This window comes from Chamaea fasciata, unplaced genomic scaffold, assembly GCF_029207755.1.
Source record: "Chamaea fasciata isolate MVZ Bird 193981 ecotype frontalis unplaced genomic scaffold, bChaFas1.0.hap1 SCAF_3, whole genome shotgun sequence".
Lineage (NCBI taxonomy): Eukaryota > Metazoa > Chordata > Aves > Passeriformes > Sylviidae > Chamaea > Chamaea fasciata.
The window spans coordinates 61,708,818-61,727,871 of NW_027094088.1; the positions used below are offsets into that span (position 1 = coordinate 61,708,818).

The 19,054-nt window shown below is 39.8% G+C and overlaps 1 protein-coding gene across 11 annotated transcripts in view; it reads right to left on the reverse strand.

Moving 5' to 3' along the window:
• Nucleotides 1–19,054, reverse strand: part of NCOA7 (nuclear receptor coactivator 7) — an 86,501-nt gene that overhangs the window by 30,439 nt on the left and 37,008 nt on the right. For 8 of the 11 annotated variants that reach the window (XM_066179248.1, XM_066179247.1, XM_066179249.1 and 5 more), the window contains one exon: nucleotides 10,616–10,869. In XM_066179248.1, the coding sequence (XP_066035345.1) occupies nucleotides 10,616–10,869 (254 nt within the window). Of the gene's footprint in view, nucleotides 1–10,615; nucleotides 10,870–11,003; nucleotides 11,073–19,054 lie in introns of those variants that run through there. The other 3 variants (XM_066179254.1, XM_066179244.1, XM_066179255.1) reach the window with 2 other exon arrangements.

A 19,054-nucleotide genomic window follows, 5' to 3' on the forward strand; every position in this document is an offset into this window, starting at 1 on the left:
GCAGCAGTTAGGGGGCATATAAAAACATTTTTTGGCCATCTGATCAGACCTATGTGCCTGACGACAGCCAGCAAGTTAGACAGAAACACTCCCTACTCAGATTTGTAGGATAGTGTACTGCTACCATGTTAAAAGAGAAATAAAAAAATCCCTACACTTTCTCACCAACTCAGGTATCTGTTTTTCTTTTCTGCTATCCACTTCCCCCAGAGTCTCCTGACAAGCCCTCACCTTTACTTCTGCATATTTTTACTCTACTAAATCATATCAATTGGCTTCCTCCTTCGCTACTGCTGAAGTCACTTGAAACAAAAGGGCAGCTGCCATCTATCACAACCACACTTGTGCTCCTTCATTAGTGAGACTTCTCCTGACATAGGAAAATAGCAGTTCCCGGATCAGTTCAAATCCAGACACATAATTCTGAAATATCTATGCCTTGAACAACTTTTCTCCATTCTCAATAAAAACTGATTGTCCACTAATTATTTTTCAAGCATTTCTTTCAAAGGAATAAAGAGATTACCAAAAAATACAGAGTCCCAACAAAAAATGACAATCAGTTCAAAGAACTGACATAAAAAGGTAGTAACTCCGTCTGCTATTAGGTATTTTTAGGCACACTTCAATAAAAATTTGACTATTGATATTCACACAATATTCACATACTGCAGTTTCTACATGAAAAACTGCAAATATTTAAAGAAACTTAAACTTCCTCTTTATTTACTTCTTCCTCAAGAAGTGGCATTAGCTCCTTTGTGGTCTGACAGCATTACTTGTGAACCCTGTTCAGGAACATGTCAGAATCTAAACACATCTTTCACTAAAGTATCACCATAAGACTTCTGACTATCCACTACATCAGGCACTCAAGGACAATACAGAGTGAGGAAAATCAGCCTGTCAACAAAGCACAGCTGCAGGAAGGAATACTTAGGCATCACAAGAGAAAATATGGACATTTTAGAAAACTCTTAACACTACACATGGATGGTTTCCTTCATTTATTTTGCTGCTTGAACACACCACAGGTTACCTGGGAAGGCTGTGCCATTAAGTCAGCCAGGACAATGTCTCCTCAAATCAACCACTGCACTGTCCTGTCTACTGACTGATGTTTACAAGGTCAAAGATTGAAAAGAGAGATGAAAATCACAAAGATTCTGAAGATACAGGGCACATGTCCTGTTTTCATGTCTGGAGATGACATTAGCATCTGATGTGCTGCTGGCTGTCATCACTTCATCACACAGATTCTCACAAGCAACAGAAAAGAGCAACTCAGTTTATACATGCTGCTGAACCTAAGCATGTCCCAACAGGCTGAGAAGCTATTAGGGAAAGTCAGTAGAGAAAGCTGGGAGTGAGGGCATTACACAATCAAAAAGATCTGGCTTAACTTTGTATTATTATTTAAATGGAAGTTAAGAGAGTGCTGCTTTTCAAAACATTTATATTAGCTTTCAACAGTGTTTTTAAAGTACAATATGGAAACTTGGTGAAGAAGAGAAATTAAAAGCCTGCCTTGAGGATACCAGGCCTGAGTTACGCAGATCCCCTAAAAATAACTAACTATCTCATGCCTCTGCTTGGAGGCCAAAAGATCTGCAACATGATTTCAAACGCACTATATTGTGCTCCTTTCATAGTTGGCTTATGAATATTCCTGTCTTAAAGAAGAATGTCTAAAACTAAAATGAGAATATTCTGCCTGTTCCCTGAGGGCAGAAATCCCAAGAGAGAAAGTGAAAGTGAGTCACTGGGGAGAGAGCTGATACAAGTGGGTGCTGCAGAGGGCTGCTCCGCAGGCCCTCAGGGTACGGGTTCTGGAAGCCTGGGTAGGGGAAGAGGCAAAGGATCCAATCTGTCTGGATGATTGGAAACACGAAAGAGAAGGATCTGTCAAGAGTCCAACTCTTTACCCCAGCACAGGATACACCACCAAGACTGCCTCCGAAGAGCTGCACGTGCCCTGCAGGTACTCAGGACCAACTTCACAGTGCACCCGTGCTCAGCAAGCACAAGACTCAGCAGACAGCTGGCACAGCCCAGTAAAACCAGACTAGCCCAGGCATGATGAGCCAGTGGATCCTGGAAATGACAAACTTGCTAACCACAAAGACATATTTCCCTTCATTATCCCTGGCAGATATGACAACTCTTTTTATTAATTCTCCTGACATGCTTCCTTTTCACCTTCTGCACACGCAGACCTGTCACAGTTTCACCATGGACTATGGGACCAATCGCTCCACACCCCTCCTCTCTTCCTCTGGGACCACTTTCCAGAGATGTTAAGTGCATCTGAGTTTAAATATAATTAAGAACATAAGTGCTCACTCCTTCTGAAAAGTCAGGCCTTGGGAAGACAGACAGCCCTTGGAAGCACACCTGGGTCTTTCAGCAGTGAGATCAGTTCTCGCTAACCAAACACCAGCTTGTCATTCTCTAGTCTGACCTTTCCAGAATACATCACAAGATGTCACTGCCTTAAATCTTACTTTGAGTAATTGCTATAGTGGAATGTAACTTTGTAAAATAGCAAATCTTGGTATTTTTCCCCCATGACAGAAACACCACTTTTTAATTTTCTGCCTCAGTAATTTACACCACAGTTAAAAAGGTATCCCTGATTTCTAATTTCCACTAGTAGTTTCTCTCCATGTCCTGGTCTGCTGAGCCTGTCAAAGCTCTTTTCTATGATATTTCAATTACACAAACAATTTAGGATAAGGCTCTTGGGTTTTTTCTCCCTCAAGAAGCACTGTCTCAAGGGAGAGACAACTCCCTCTAGTCTCTCAACATCTTCCTTCTTCCCAGAGTTGTGCTAAACAGAACACACAGTAAACCATGACAGAACCTGAATTAAGAGCAAAAACATCCCCTGTTACAGCATTCTGGGTCTTGGAGGTCCAGAGAAGGCTAACAAGGAAAAGAAAAGCCATGAAACAGCTTACATGTAAAGAATGCTGAAGATCTTTAGCCTGGAAAGGAAATTATGGGAAGAGGGATATTTTACAGAGAAAAGAACAAACAAAAACCCAACCAGCCAGCCAGAAAACAACAAAGAAATGCACAAGAAAAATCATAGGAGTCTTGGAGATGGTGAGTAGGGATTGACTGTTCAGTTTCTTATACAAGAACCCAAGGCCACTCAACAAAGCCAGCAAAAGCAAGATTGCTCTTCAAAAAAATGGTAACAAACCTGTGCACTCTTCACCAAAAGATAGTGCAGAAACGTGCACAGGCCCAGGGAGAGGCAAGACAAGCATATGATGCAGCATTCTAAATGCATGAACCACGACCAGCTCAGAAGAGGACAGTAATGTGGACGCTTTTACAAAATTCACTGTGTTCATCATTTCCCCAGACATCCAGGTGTGGCCTTTCTGGGAGAACACACGCTACACTAAATGGGCTCTGGTCTGAAACGGCATGGGCTTTTCCTACTGCTCCTCTAGCACTTCTTCACCCTGGAATCACACACACCACCAGGCTTGGATACACTGGCTCAGCAGCAGTCACACAGTCACACTGTAATTCCTTCTTACTCGCATAAAACTTTCAAGTAACTGTACTTTTTTTTTTTTTTCTTTTTTTTTGCCTCCAAAATGTTTTCCAAGTTTATGGTCAGGTAAATAGGCACATCAAGTAACCCAAGTAATTTGTCATAGTTAACAGGCCATTCATCCTGGAAAGCTTTGTTCTACAACTTACCTTTAAACATGTAATCTGCCTGTACTCAAGTTACCACTCAATGCAAGTAACTCAGCATTGGTAACTCCTGATGGGCACTTCCCCCCACACCTATAAAGTGTTAAACCACACAGAAAGCTACTGACCCATTCAGCGCTAAACACCCTTGGTCATCCTACCAGAGGGTCCTTCCATTTAAATTTTAAAGTTGAGAGATTCTAGAATATAAACTCAAGGGCCTCACAAAATACTAGTACATGACATTAGCAATGTAATGCTTACAAATGCAATTTGCCTTGACTATTTGAAAATTAAGAAGGAATATAAAAATCTTGTATCAACCTTTTTTAAAGGCTTACTGAAATAAACCACAATAGCTATCACAAATTCATCAATAAACTCTCAGGATTCCTATGTGAAAAACAGCTCTGTCAATTAAAAAAAATAATTGTGTCTATTAAGCTACTGTTTACCTCCATTTCTAACTGAGTGAAGAAAATCACACCACAGTGTATAAATAGATCAATTCTCCTTTCATCTTCCTTGCTGTCAGAAGCACCAGAAAATAACTGAAAATTCAACTGCTAGTATCACGTACTGAGCTAAAATTATTTTTAGTTTCTCATTTGTTCTTAATAGAGTTAAAAAATTCTTAACTTTTATGTTCCTGGGCAGTTTTCATGTCCTGTCCTTTACTTTCCCATTCAATTCCCTTACTTCCTACTTGAAATATACATCAGATTACTGACTATCAACAGGTGAGTTCACAAGTTGGTTTTTTTATATCCATATAGCTTCATTTCCTTCTAACAGGAGACTTAAAAACAGCCTAAAACAGCTTAAAAACAAATCTCAAGATTTGGTTGCCATGTGTGCCACTAGGATTAGCACATTTGCTTTGAGCATGGTGCTAGTAATGCCAAGGTTGTGTTGATGGGCAATACCTACCCAGAACACACAAAACATCAGGTTTGAACTGTTTGCATCTTTTACTTAGTTTAACAACAAACAAAAGCTTAGATGAGAATTTGAAAAGGATGCCACACGTGGGGAGCTTGCCCACTGCTAAGACATTTCCACACAAATTTTCAGAACTTAAGTGCTAACAACATCACTACTGGTACTTACTGCTCAGATTGAATTCTCCTCCCTATGGACAAGCCATCCTTTCCCTGTGCAACTGTTTCGAGCAAACATCTGTTAATAGCACAGCTTGAATATAACCTGGTGGCTTTAACACTGATCCACTGGGATTCAAGACCATTCTGTCTCATTCCAAAACAAGTCACCTGAAAACAGCTGCCTTTCAGTCATTTGCTCACTTTATTCTTTCCACATGGTTTCTATAACCAGGGCTAATAAACCAGCTTCCCGAAGCTTCCCAACCAGCACTGCCCAAGTCAGTACCTTCAGTTTACCCTCATACACAAGTTATTCCAATCCCCCTGTATTCTACACAGGTAATTATAACCAAATTGACTACTTCCAACGCTGCTTCAATTTTGTTTGAGATCTTCATTCTGACAGAAACATACTATTTCCGTTTTCACCCCTCCTTATATCCACAGTCATTTTTGGCCTGAAGCACAAACATTAAGGCAAGGGCTCAAAACCTGAGAGAATTTAGATCCTGTTCTTACTGTTGTATCAAGCAACTTAACACTGAGTAGCCCACTTTATAAACCACTTGGATTACTTAGAGTAGGAAGTACTTTGCTACACTAATAGGGCTGACCAAATCAAGCCCCCAGAGATGAGGGCTAATTACAGTTAGCTAGCTACAAGCAAAAATTTATATGGGTTTTCTTCTTTTTTTATGAGTAACATAACACCGTAATTAGGTCCTCAACTGCATCTTACTGTTCTGTACCAGGTAATACAAAAGACAAAACCAGGACTCATAAGCAGAATGAAGTTTCCATTTTTAACTCAGTCTGTATTGAAAAGTCCCATTCAGATTAAGGCTACTTAGCGGATGACCTATCATGCAATGTGTGTTCAGTAAGTGTCCCACCATTTAATTACATTTAAATTCTCTATAAATTTTCACTGCATTGCAAGCAACTTTCATCTTTGAAACAAAGTAATTCCGGTGTCATGGGAGCTGCCTGTGCTGTTTCTGTGCCAGTCATGCGCAATCTCACCACGTAATGAGTAATGAAAATTGCTATGCCCTCTCTGCTTTACTTACTAAAATTTGTTCTTGATCATTTACCCAGAACATTCAGAGGCTTGGTAACTGCACACATGCTGCACTGCTTCTGTATCACTCCCTGCTCAAGGGATTGAAGGGAGAACAAGTAAAAAAAAAAAAAAAAAAAAAAAAAAAAAAGAAAAAAAGAAATCTGTTTTCTAGCCCTAGGGAGATACTCTGGCACCTCCTGCTCAATATGTGACATACTATCTCATTAAATGGACGTATACCACTTTCCTTCTCATGGTGTTTAGGACTCCTGCTTGTTTTGATGTAAATCAGGCCTACAATAAGAGGGAGTTTTGTTACTCTCACCTCCCACTCCTGCAGAAAACTGAACACGATGCAGTGAATTGGAAAGGATGGCCTTATGACTACACAGCAGAATGATAAGCTAGTCAAGTGGATTTTATTTTGTTGACAAAAGTAACTCTGCCATATGGGCCAAGTCACCTAAACCAGACTTTTCTTTATGACATATTCTTTAATAGAGACCAATTCCTCACATATGTTGCCTGCTTAGATTTTCAGGCAGAATCAGTGGAATCTAGGAATATTATGGACATCTGATAGAAAGATACATTGTATCACGCTGGAGTAAATATAAGGATGAAATTCAGTGTAATTTTTGACCACTGTTACACTGCTTGTTTTTGGAAGCTCACACTTTCACTTGCTTCAGTGTCTTCAGCACCACAACACAAATGTTTTCATCCAGTTCTGCAACTCCTGACAGGAATTGTTGTTTCCTAATCTCAGAGGAGTCAAATCAACATCTTTTAACAAAAACAGGTTTCCCAGAGAGAGCATGTCAGAACCAAGCAGCCAAGCTGCAAAAGCAGGTCAGCTGGCTTATCCCAAGAAGAGGAGAGCATCCTGGGCACCGAGTACAGCTGCCAGGGCACCTACACAACCACTGTATTGTGCCAGACAGACATATCCTCAGAAGTCTGAAAGCTGTTTTCTGCAGCAACCACAGCAGAAAGAGTAAGACAAAGTTAAAAAGCAGATTACCACATAAGACAAAAGATTTGGCAAAAATATAGAGAAAGGAGTGTTATTTCCATTGCTCTAAAGGAAGAAAAAAAAAGAAAACAAGCAGTATTAGCATCTCTTGTTTCAAGGCAAGAGAACAAGGGCTGTATCTGCCAGGCAACGTCTTGCAGGATGAGATTTGGAGACTGAATGATGCAAATTATTATGGAACTTGCAGTGAAGAACCGTGCAAGTGCTAAGAGGAAAAGAAGCTATAAGGCAACACTGGAGAAACCTTCTGGCAGTAGGACCTACTCAGCCACTTAGCAGTGCCTCAAGAAAAATGATCCTTCCTGTGTACCTTCAGGTTATTTGTAAGGATGCCACCACAGTGCAAGATGATATACCGTAGTGAACAGTCTTGGCCGGGATGCTGGAGTATCCCTTCCTAGAGGATGCCCCGGCCGCACCTCCTCCTCCTCGGCTCGGCGGCGCCACCCGCCGGCTGCCAGCATTAACACAAAGCCGCACCGGGATGCAGGAGAGGAGCCGCACCGCCGCGCTTCCACCTTCCTCAAATAATTCAAGTCTTTTAACCACACTTTTCTATACAAAGTTTGGAAGGCATAACCACCTCCAGTTCTGCACAGCCTTCAGAAGCTGCATTAGTCCTTCCACCGGAGAAGAGGAATTTACTGAGTCAACAAAACCCTCCTAACAGCATTGGTGCCTGCAGGAATCTACTAAAAAGCGCAGCATTCAAAGTGGGAGTCAGGATGTCATGGCATTTACAAATTCAAAAAGGCAAACACGTTCACAAGCCTCTAATAAAGGAATGTGGTGTGCAAGGAACAACATAATGAGATGTTATGTTCCTTCCCCCATCTTTTAGCACAATAAATAAAGAAGGATTTATTGTCCTGTAAAATATGAAAGGGAGATTATTCAGAGGACAGTGGTCTTCATTCTGTTAGACTGGCAGACACAACTCCTCTGAACTCAAATCATCTAATGACAGAACTTCCACTAAGCCACAAAGCTTGGGTGTATCATGGGAATATGCAAGGCTGTTGCTACATTTAACAATTTTTTCTTCTGAGGAAAACTTGAAGCATTTTGATAAAGAAGTAATTCCCATGTCAGATTTTCATAAAGTTAGAATTATAGAACTGTTGAAGTTGAAAGGTACCTCAAAGATCACCTAGCTCCAACCTCCCTGACATGTTTTAGACGTTAGTCAAAGCTGGATAGTTGGGCAGAAACAGACACCAAAACTCCCAAGCCCTTCAGAAAACATAAATAGAAAAATGGTTAGCAGAGATAGAGTGCATGCTTTTTAGTAAGAGCACTTCAGAAACATCATTAATGGGACAAGTCAGAGGGGGAAAAAAGATGGGGAAGGGGTGAGAGGGAAATGAGGTATATGTATCCCTGACATTAAATAATTAACACAGACATATACGCATGGATAATCCCTCTCAGACACTTCCATATGGAAGTATATCAACAATGAACAGATAAAGCCTTTACAGATTTGGCAGTACCTTCCCACCACTGCAGCTGACACATCTTCCAGCAGAGAACTGCTGAATATACACCTGGCAGAACTCAGCTCAGTGAGACAGATGGGTTTGTCCTCTGCCACAACATACGCAGGTAAAAAACAAACTACTTAAACAAGTCCAGCTGTTTCAGACTGCTGTGGGTGTACAGACAGCTCTCAGAAACTACTGAAGATGTTGACAAAGGTGGCAGCTTTCTGGAGAGCGGCAGTAACAAATGCTAAGCAGGTAACCCTGCGAGCGGTAGCTGCAGTGGGTGAAGGCAGTATAAGCCATGTAGTCTAGTGCCATGGCAACTAACAATTCTACTGAAAAGACTTTATTTTGAAAGTTGCACATGGAGTTACTGCACTTGTTTCACAATCATCTCTTTTCAGCCTCTACTTGAACTTTCACTTCTGCAATTTGATGCTCTGGTTGGGTGAAAGCCTTTAGGAACAACCAAAAGAAGGTATTTAAACAAGAAGGAGGTTTTTATCTCTCTGCATTTTGCCAGTTGGGTCTGTGCTCAGCTCAACAGCAGCATTAAATTATTTCTCAACAGAAATTCTGTATTTCTGCAGAACCCAGGAACTTCGCACACCTACATGATGATCAGTAGCATTTCAAGTCACCCTGTAATGATGCCAGCTCACATGAACCAGGGAACACTTATGAAACAGATGTAAGTAAAACCTGAGTTTGTACTGACTGTTGCATCACAAGTCAAAAACAACTCGAAGACATCTTTACATTCTCCTTAGCTAGCACTGTCACATTCTTCAGTGACAGGGAGTGATCCCATTGCCCCACCATCTCACCACCCCAAGCGCCAACTGTTGCAGAATTTTTAAATTTAACTCCAGAAAAACTTGAGAAACAAAATTCAGCTACCTCACAAACCCCTAAATTCCTCTAAATGGTACAAACCAACAAGTGCTTTTAGCAGAAGCACTTTACTAGGAATGCAGCAGAAGTTTGTATTTTGGTATGATTGGGGTTTTGTTATATTGGCATACTACCAAAGCAGTAAGAATTTACAGGTTTGTTCATTAACAGTTCCCCAGTTTGCCTTTTACAAATTTTATTTCCAGAACGGTGTGATCAGAACTTCAGAGAGAGAGAAGAAAGTTTTCTTTTAGTTCTCAAATTATTGATCTCATCACATTCAAGTCTCCCAAAAGTTGCAGCCTGATCACTGTAAACCTTTGAGCTTGCCGGGAAGGATTACTCCAAGGTTTATCTTCTTTATGGCAAGGCCTATACTGCCTCATAAAAGGCACTCTTCGGCTGTGGGCTGGTCTGCACAACCACTCAACATATAACAACATTTTCACTGCAGATTTTTTTACCCTAAAGCGGACTCCTTAGGAGTCAGGCATCCATGCACACACTGTGTGAGCAGCAAAGAAGTCTGCTTTGAGGATAGCTATAGTTTTCTGTTCCATTTCTTCTCTTTGGGAAAGGATTCCTTCCAAGATGGAACCAGAGTTCTCCAAATCTAGGAACTCATTCCAACAAAATACCGAGACAAAATCTGGAATGAGAAGTATTTCATAAATCATATCTAAAATCAATTAAGAATATCTAACAAATTAGAAACCAGAACTGCAAACAGATATGTATATGACTCATCTCATATTATTAATGTACAATTATTTTTTTCTGAAGTACTTGCAAAAAAATCTAAAAAGGAATTTATAAATAAATGAGTTTCTTAGACATCTGGGAGCATGAGGGGGAAACAAGCCATCACACAAGCCCTTTGACATCTTGTTTAAAAAAATGTAGTTAATTTATTTACTTCCTCACACTTCAACAAGCATGAATATGAATTAGGACTAAAGCCTTAAATAGTATACATCAATTTATGAAAGAAATAGCCCTGACAAAAACACTGAACCCCACAAAAGATTGAAGACTAATCTTAAAAATAACTAAAATAAAATGCAATAATAAACTAACTGCTGCCTATAACAACACTGACTTTTGGAACTGAGAAACAAGATATAGGTATTTTTGTGAGAATGCAAGGTTTATGTTGATAGCAGGTATTTTGAACTATATAATTCCATTTGCTTTTATAGGAAGGATATACAAAGTTAACTATCCTTTTAACAAAGGTCTACAGAATATGAGAAAAATCCATTAGCAAGCTATCAAAAGAAACAGATTTTAAAGTACTACATCATTGACATTAACTCACCAGTACTATAGTATCTTTTAAGTTCTGTGCGTCTGATGTCTTTCAGTTGATTGTACTTTTTCTTTTTCTTTTCTTTGTCTGGAGCAGTCTCCTTTTCCCCAGAAAATTTACAGTTGTCTTCAGAGGAACTGATTTGCTCCAAAATAACTTTACTTTCATCATCTTTCTCAGAAGCTGTTTTGGAATCAGGAGATCCAGGGGAATTGGCAGAGACAGCCTCGGTGGTTTGTTTGACTTGCCTTTTCTTTTTCAAACTGTGCATCAAGAAAAGAAACCCACATTAAGACTTAGTCAACCTCTAGAGACAAGTTAATTTACTTTCTAAATTGATCTTTTTAAAAATGAATTTAATATCAGAATTCCTTACAACCCTTTAAAAATCACTCACTTTGCATCAATAACTTGGTAACTAAGACGATCCCACTCCATACTCTTTTCTTCCATTATATCATAATCTCAAGGATATCTTCTCAAGAACAAAAAAAAAGGTAGTAAAGTTTTTACTGTTGTTTATTGAGGAGAAGGAACAGGGAAAACAAACCATTGAAAAGCTGTGGGTTTTTAAAAGGACCATCCATCTAAATGTAAAAACAAGATACTGAATTCATGCTTTCAAGACAAAGCCCGGTATAAAATAAATCCTCAGCTCACAATGTACTATAACACAACAGCTAACAACAATTCCACAGTCCACTGCTCCTGCTTCATAAAACCATCTGTTCTCGTACAAACTTTCTACTTTTTTCCTTTTTGTCCAAGGCTATCTCCTAGAAGCCACTCATGCTACTCCACAGCTGCTCTGGCACAGCCCACACCAGCTGGTATTCCAAGTGTCACGCAGCAGCTCCTTCTGCAACATTATCAATGTGGTCACAAACTGCTTGCGCCAGAACATTTTCCAGCTGCCTAGATTTCTTCTGAGAGAAATTTTAATGAGCTGCCTATAAATCTTCCAACTTATCACCATAGCAACAAGAGTATTATCTTTTTAGAAGACTCCTTAAAGCACAGTTCAAGTGAGAAAGATGCTTCAGGAATCCAAACACAGAATTTTCTGCTAAATCACCATCTACAGCACCAAGTTTGCTTAGTAAGAGCGAAGACTGACTGTGGGTTGAGGGTCACTGTCACTAAAATAGTTCCCAGTTAATCACTGACTCATAGCACACAAAATGAAAATCTAATCTATCTAATGGTCCATCTCTTCAGTACATTAACTTCTTGGTTAGGAGGTACCTAAGGGAATGAGTAGTATATTTATCTTGTTGATGCCAAGAAAATAGTTTTGTGCACAGGAAGAATTATGCATAGAAAATACAGACAAGCAGTGAGTCACCACAAATGGGAAAAGGTTATATGAGCTCACAGCAGTAGCTTACGTAAGCGAAAACTCAATACATTGTTATTAATGTAATGCAGGAATTTCAGAGATTCTGTCTTCCACTTTCTATGTTTATATGCTTTTCATGTATTCTTTTAGGCTACAACATAAAAATAAATACACAGAGAAACTGCACATTTTAGGAAGACATTTCAGGGTACACACTTTTTAAAAAAATAAAATATTAGAACCAGTTCCAAGTTTAGAATGTTTAGACTGAGAAAAGTCAATTTCTCAGACTACATGTGACCAACACTTTCCAGTGAAACACTTCAAAATACAGTCTTACAAACTGTGTCTATCACACTTGTATGTATACATACTTCTTTAATGCTTCCCAAAATAGGAAGATTCACATCGTGCAGGATGCTGTGGTTCCCCATTCATTCAAACCCACAGATCTGTAAGACAACCACTAGTAGTAGTTCATGCTCTACCCAGAAAGAGACAGTTACTGTGTATGAAATTTATGCATTCAGTCCTGACTACATATAGAAGCATCATACAGAGATTTATAAAAGATAAAAGTGACTACATTTATATAACAAATGAAGTGTTTAAACTGACTGCATGTTAAAGAAGACTAATGAAAATTTGCATATGCAAAGGAGGCTTATTTTCAACTAATAAGCCACAGCCCTTATGAAAGGCTGCTGTAGCAATCATAAAACATGACAAACACTTTGCATGCACAATGTGTATATTTATCTCTGGTGTAAATCTTGGCAAGGCAGCCCTCTATGCTGAAATGGCATATTCCTACCATGGTTATACCCGATTCCAGACTTCTAAATGAGCCACATCCCTGACTTTTGACTCTAGTCACTCAATGACCTTTCTGTGTGTGTGTATATCACAGGATACCCAAATCACCTGCTTCAGTAGGTAAGAACTAACAAGCATCCACTGGCACCCCATTTCTACTCACACTACATCAGAGATGAGTGTCTTCAGATTCACAGTCTATTTGTTTTGAACACAAACTCAGTTAAGTAAGCTTTCTGTAGTACGAATGTAGTATCTCAAAACAACAAAAGGGCCACTAATGGAAACACAAAACCCTTTATGGCAGAGGGGAAAAAAGCATAAAGAGAAAAACCTCTCTAGAGGTCAACAGTCCTGGTGACAATATTAACAGCTTCTGTCAGTACTTTCCTTAAAACATTCTCATTTGAACTGGAGTTTTCAAAGATGCCCCCGGCATCTTTTAGAATAAAGTGCTAAAACAGAACTGGTCCACTAGTGATAGAAAAAAGGAAAGCAGAGTCTGAACTGACTCGCTGCAATGCAACTGACCAGTTCTTGTCCTCAGTGTTCAAGTTTGCTGCATTCCCACTACCACAGCACACTGGGGGCTCATTACACAATGTACAGCACACAGCTGCTGCTAATGTGAATAGACAGCGCCACTGACATCTTTCAGGTGTGATCAAGAATCTGGGCACTCCATAATTTCTATTCCATTCCCATGGCAGGTATCAGATTTTCAGATAGTACCAAGCTTACTCCTCCTGCTCACTGCTCTGTTTCATGGCCATGACCATCCAACTCCGAAAGTGGTAACATTGGCACTAGGAACAAAGACTAAATAAAACCAAGTATTTATGACATTCCAGACAGGACTCAGGGTAACTACAACTCTGTCTAGGGTTATAATTTCTGCTTGTAAGATGCTTTTTCCAGAGGTTTCTAAAGCCTAGTAAAAATTACCCAAACCCTTCCAATTCACTACTCCTGAAAAGCCTTGCCTGTAATATCCCAAGGAACCAAAACAAGCCTTCAACAGCATTTAAAGCCGTAACAGCATCCTCAAACCTACTGTGCTTTTTGACATTATGCACCCTCGCAGTAAAGCAAAGACCTGTACACACACGAGACAATTCCTTATTAATGCACACTGGTACAGTGCAGCAGAGACTGGGCTGTGAAGAGCACAGCTGGAGGGTTTACTGCATCTTCAACTCCATCCCGCTGAGGTACCTCCTTCAGCCTCCACTCACCCTTCTCTCACACTGACCTGTATATCCCAGACAAGCTGCCAGTCCTTCTCCCGCTCAGATTTCAAACACGTCACCTCCTAAAGAAGGTGGGGGCTGAAAGCCCAATCTACTCTTCTCCCAGCTCTTAGGTAATTTCCCAACCTTCATGAGCTGCTATGGACAATGGTTTTAAGAACACAATTTGTTGAATTATTTCTTTTCTCAACTACTTTGGAAGATTTTGAGTGGGTTTGTTCAGTTTTTAAGGGGACGTCTGTAAACAAATCCAACATTCAGTTTTGTCCTAATAGCTATGAACGTAAGAGGGAATTCAACGACAACAACAAAAAATTAAACCCCTCAGTTTGATCAGGTTCTGCAATTCAATCAGCCTTTCAGGCAAAACAAGATGTATAAAGTGAATCATAAAGTGTTGCCGCAGAAAATGCGTGGTTTTCAGTATCAGTTGATGGATATATTGTGTTCCACTAAGAAAGCTGCTGGGGAAAAGAAAAGAAAGAAAGAAATAGGGAGGGCAGGATAAACAAACATCTGTAAAAACACTCCTGTTTATGAAGAAAGTCTTACACATCTGTAATTTCATTTAGACACCAGATAACATTTTTCAAGCTAATTGATTTTGACAGGCAAAACATTTCTTCTGAGTTTATACAGAGGGATCCTTTTCCAGCCCCACAAATGCTTTCTGAGCAACAACCAATAAGCCATTTTCTAACTTTGTCCAAATACAAAGTTTACCAGCAAAAGCAAAACTTAGTGCAATACAAAGATCATTTAATTTAATGAAGACTAATGATCTGAAATGGACACAATCTCAGAGTAGGCAGGTAAAAATGCAAGGTTAGCTGTGCATACTTAAATTAATTTGCAACTGACTGTTTAATACCTTGGGCACTGACTTACAGGAAAAGAGCTAGGAAAGATGCTAAGAAATGGCCTACTTCATCTTCCAGATCCAACTCTATCTGTCTATGAAAGGCAAGCAGTTTTTAGAATAAAACAGCCTGAACTTCCCATTACACTTACAAGGTAGGCACTTAGGGTAAAAGGAAAACTGCTCAGAGAAAAGAGGGGTGATGTTATCCGCCCAACTTCCACCAGAAACTATAAGCAACCAGTAAAGCAACTATGACACTGAGACAATATAGACACGGAAATCTGACAGTAACTTTTTTCCTAGAAATTTCATTTTGTTTTGCTTAACATTTATTCAATAAAGGTGTCTAACAGACAATTCAGTAGGATCTCATTCAATACATAATACCACAGACGAAGAGCACTAGGTCCATACCATAGGATGTTCTAAAAAACTCCTGTGATAGACAGGCATGTTTTTCATGATGTATTAGATTAACAAAGATCATATACTCTGTACAATTCTTGCTTTAGAAACAAAAGCATCTAATAAAGTGGCCCTCCAAAAAATATACACAAAAGAAGGGGGAAGGGAGAAACAATCTTTTTATCTTTCAGCTGACAAGCTGAAGTTTTCCTTTAGAAATTTTCCACAATGTGCATCCTCTAAAATGTGCCTTGATATCTGGCATACAATCATACTTAACATCCTGCAGAGCACAAACAAATCAGGCTCCTCAAATATAATTTTTTACAATCTATTTATGCATATATACAGTAAGACTAAAAAAAAAACCCCAACCTTTAAAACACTTCACACACCTTAATATTTTTATCCCCATTAAGATTCCATTACATAAAAATGATATGCACCCCAATTACTTACTTCAGAATTAATAATTTTAATTTAAATCTCTGCACTGATTATAATATATACTAGTTTCTTTCTACTCTCTGTGCCTTTCCACCCATCTGGAAGAGCTAAATAAATCAAATTCATGTCAAACCCCCTCCATATTTACCTACAGAAATCTTACAGTAAAAAGTTTCATTAGGCACCCATTGGTGTGATCTTAATCAGCTATTCTCTTCCAGCCTGCACAGAACACTCATTTCCCCTTCACCCAGCCCAGTGCCAGCAGGACTCAGCCAGCTCCAGGCATGGCTGTGCTCTCATCCCATGCGGTGGAACCTGAAGAATAAGCAAATCTTAGACAAAATAAACCATTGCTGCTTGCAAAGCCAAAGGAAGTCAGTTTGCTTGCCAGACTGTAACACTTCACCCAGACATCCCCAGTGCAGCTACTTTCACATCAGCACAGAAACAAACACAAACCCATTCACCCTCAGAAATCTTCCTCAACGTGAACAGCATCCACCCTGCAAGGAAGCACACTTCATGGAACACTAGCCATTTCAGGTTGGCACATGTCCTGTTTTGGAAACAAGCAAGCCACAAGGCTATATGTTTACTATAAAAACAGACTATTAAGGCATATGTAAGGGAAAGAACACATCTTTTGCCAGATATTTTAAGAACTAACCACAGAAAGGAAAAAACTTACAAAAAAAAAAAAAGGAATTCTGAAAAAGTTATCAAGGACAACCATGTGGTTCCAGTATGGTGGTTGCAAACACTCAAAAGTGTCCATAACCTGGTCATTCTGAAGGACAAAAAACAACTCCTGAAAGCTCTGATATTAGCAGCACAGGTCAAAGCTGGAAATTTCCACTTTTATTGGAACTCCTGTTACTAATTGACAACAAGTACCAGCACCAGGCTTCACAGATGGTCAGCCAGCAGCAACGCTCAAAAAAGCTGGCATGCTCCAGAGAGTGAAGTGCTGTACTGACAATCCAGGGCATGTCTATTTTCTTCCCATTACCGCCATTAGCTTAAAAACCAAGTCACTACATCTGTTTCATCATCTGTAATGTGGAGGGAAGGATTTGTAGTAAAGTTGTTCTGGAATTTTGAAGACACTACACTTTCTGGTAAAATGAGTTCCTAGATTAAGTAAAACATGTTCATCTCCTCTGCCAAGTTTTCTGACTTAGATCAGGGAATTTTAAACATCCCATCTAACATATTTTATGTTATTCAGGGGGCAGGAATAATCCCTCAATAATCTCAAGAGGGTTTTGAGCTGCCAGGAAGTTTTTATTTTCCTAACTTTAAGACTACAATGTTCCCCCCTTAACAAACTTTCCATTTTCAAAGGCAAAAGCATCTCTATCTTTTGCGTTTACTTAGCAAAAGAGGTTATGATGTATTTAGCACTCTGTTGCTATGACAGCAGTTTAATAAAATCTTTTCCATAGGAGAAGGATTCTGAAAAGCTATTTTGCTTGCTTTAGGCATCTATTTGATTCTGTCCCTTATAAACTTAGTTACTGTAAGCTCTCAAAGAACAGCCTTAGGCAGAAGGCAAAATGAAGAAATCTTTCCCTTCAGATGATTCCTGTAACTTTGCCAGAAGTTCACTTAATAGGCTTATTCAATTAGAGCAGCACCACAGAACTATTTTGTCACAAATACCAACTTGATTCATAACACACTCCCATCGTGCTCCTCCTGCTTTCTTCGGCTGACAATACTCTCTCCTACTGTGGTGTTCATTCATCACCCCAAACGGCTCCTACACATGCTAGGAATTCTTCCAAAAGTGGCTCAACAAGTCATTCTCCCTGCACAGAAGCCCTGGCAAGGGAGGGATGGCCCTGCCCTGTCACCTCCAGACAGCGCTGGCTCCCAGCTGTTCTTCCCCACTTAATGCCAGCCCCTCGAGCCACCACTCCCCTCCATATCAGCTGAGTGAAACTGCAAGAAAAAGGGAGGGAACTGCAGTTACACAGCAAAGGAGGATGTTACAGAGAAGCTGCATAGAAAGTCACACCAGAGTAAAACTCTTTTATTTTGATGAGGACAGTAAGCTCACAAGGCTGGCTGACACACATCTCAAGTTTCTCCAAAACTTTGATAAACTCCTCCCTCCCTGCCTCAACCGAATACTCTTCATAAAACTTAAATTCCATGAAGAAAAGAGGAAGACCCTTTAAAATTAATATTTAATTAACACAGGGAAACAAAATGCAAGAATTGAGAACAACCCCAAAGCAACAATAGGGTACATGGAAAGCTCTGGGGATGTGGGCTGCTCCATACAGGGGTTGCTCAACACCCACTTTCCCAGATCACCTATGTAACAAAATTTCCTGATAACAGAAAGCAGTTTTAGTATTGATTAAAACGACTGAAAACAGTCAGAAAGAAATGCAGTGCTCAGTGACCCAAATGGTAATAAACATTTGCAAGGAAGCAATAAAACAGTAGGTGAAAATCAATGGTCATTTAAAGCAAAACCCACAGGAAATGTGCCACACATCATGCAGCAGTAATGCAGCTGGAACCCACCTCCACAAAAAAAACCCAAAACCTTAAGGAATGCTATCTTATTATTTCTTATATGAGAAGTACCAAAGACACCAAATCAAATTCTTTCAAGAATTGCATTCAGATAAAAGTGAAATGCAGCTAAAAATAAATACCTTAGGCATGCTGTTTGCCAAAGATATAAAAAGATACAAAGGGCAAATATGAAAATTCATCATGGCAAGGCCATGGAGAACACACTGACAGGGATACAGACTTTCAGTTTTGGTGGTTTGGTTGGTTTGTTTTGGTTTTAGGGATTTGTTTGTTTTCTCAGAAGGAACCTACATGGCAAACTGTTAGAAGGGCCAGACTCTTGAAGGATACCTGCAGGCACTCCTTTTTTTTTTCCCCCACCCCTCATTCTTGAGCATCAGTTCCTAGCCCCCAGCAGAAATCAAGAATGGTGAGTGCAACAGCAATGAGGCAAAAAGCACAGCAAACCTCCAGAGCAAAAGGCTATTCCAGGAAAAGGAGACTTATTTCAAAGCCTGTAGCTCAAAGCAGCACCTGTAAGCTACTACTGTCAGCAAAAGAAGGTGCCTCTCTCTCTCTCTCTGCTCACCACTGATTCTGGCCCCAGGAGTTGTCCCCATTCTTGCACAAACCCATTTGCTGCAGCTTCACAGGGACCAGATCTGGAAAACTATGTAGGTTAAAGGTAATCCAGCAAAAATACCAGTACATGAATTTTTCAAAATTGGATCACTCCCCCATTAGATCCCATTTGGCTTGCTACCATTGGTGTCAACACAAAAGAAAAAGGCCGT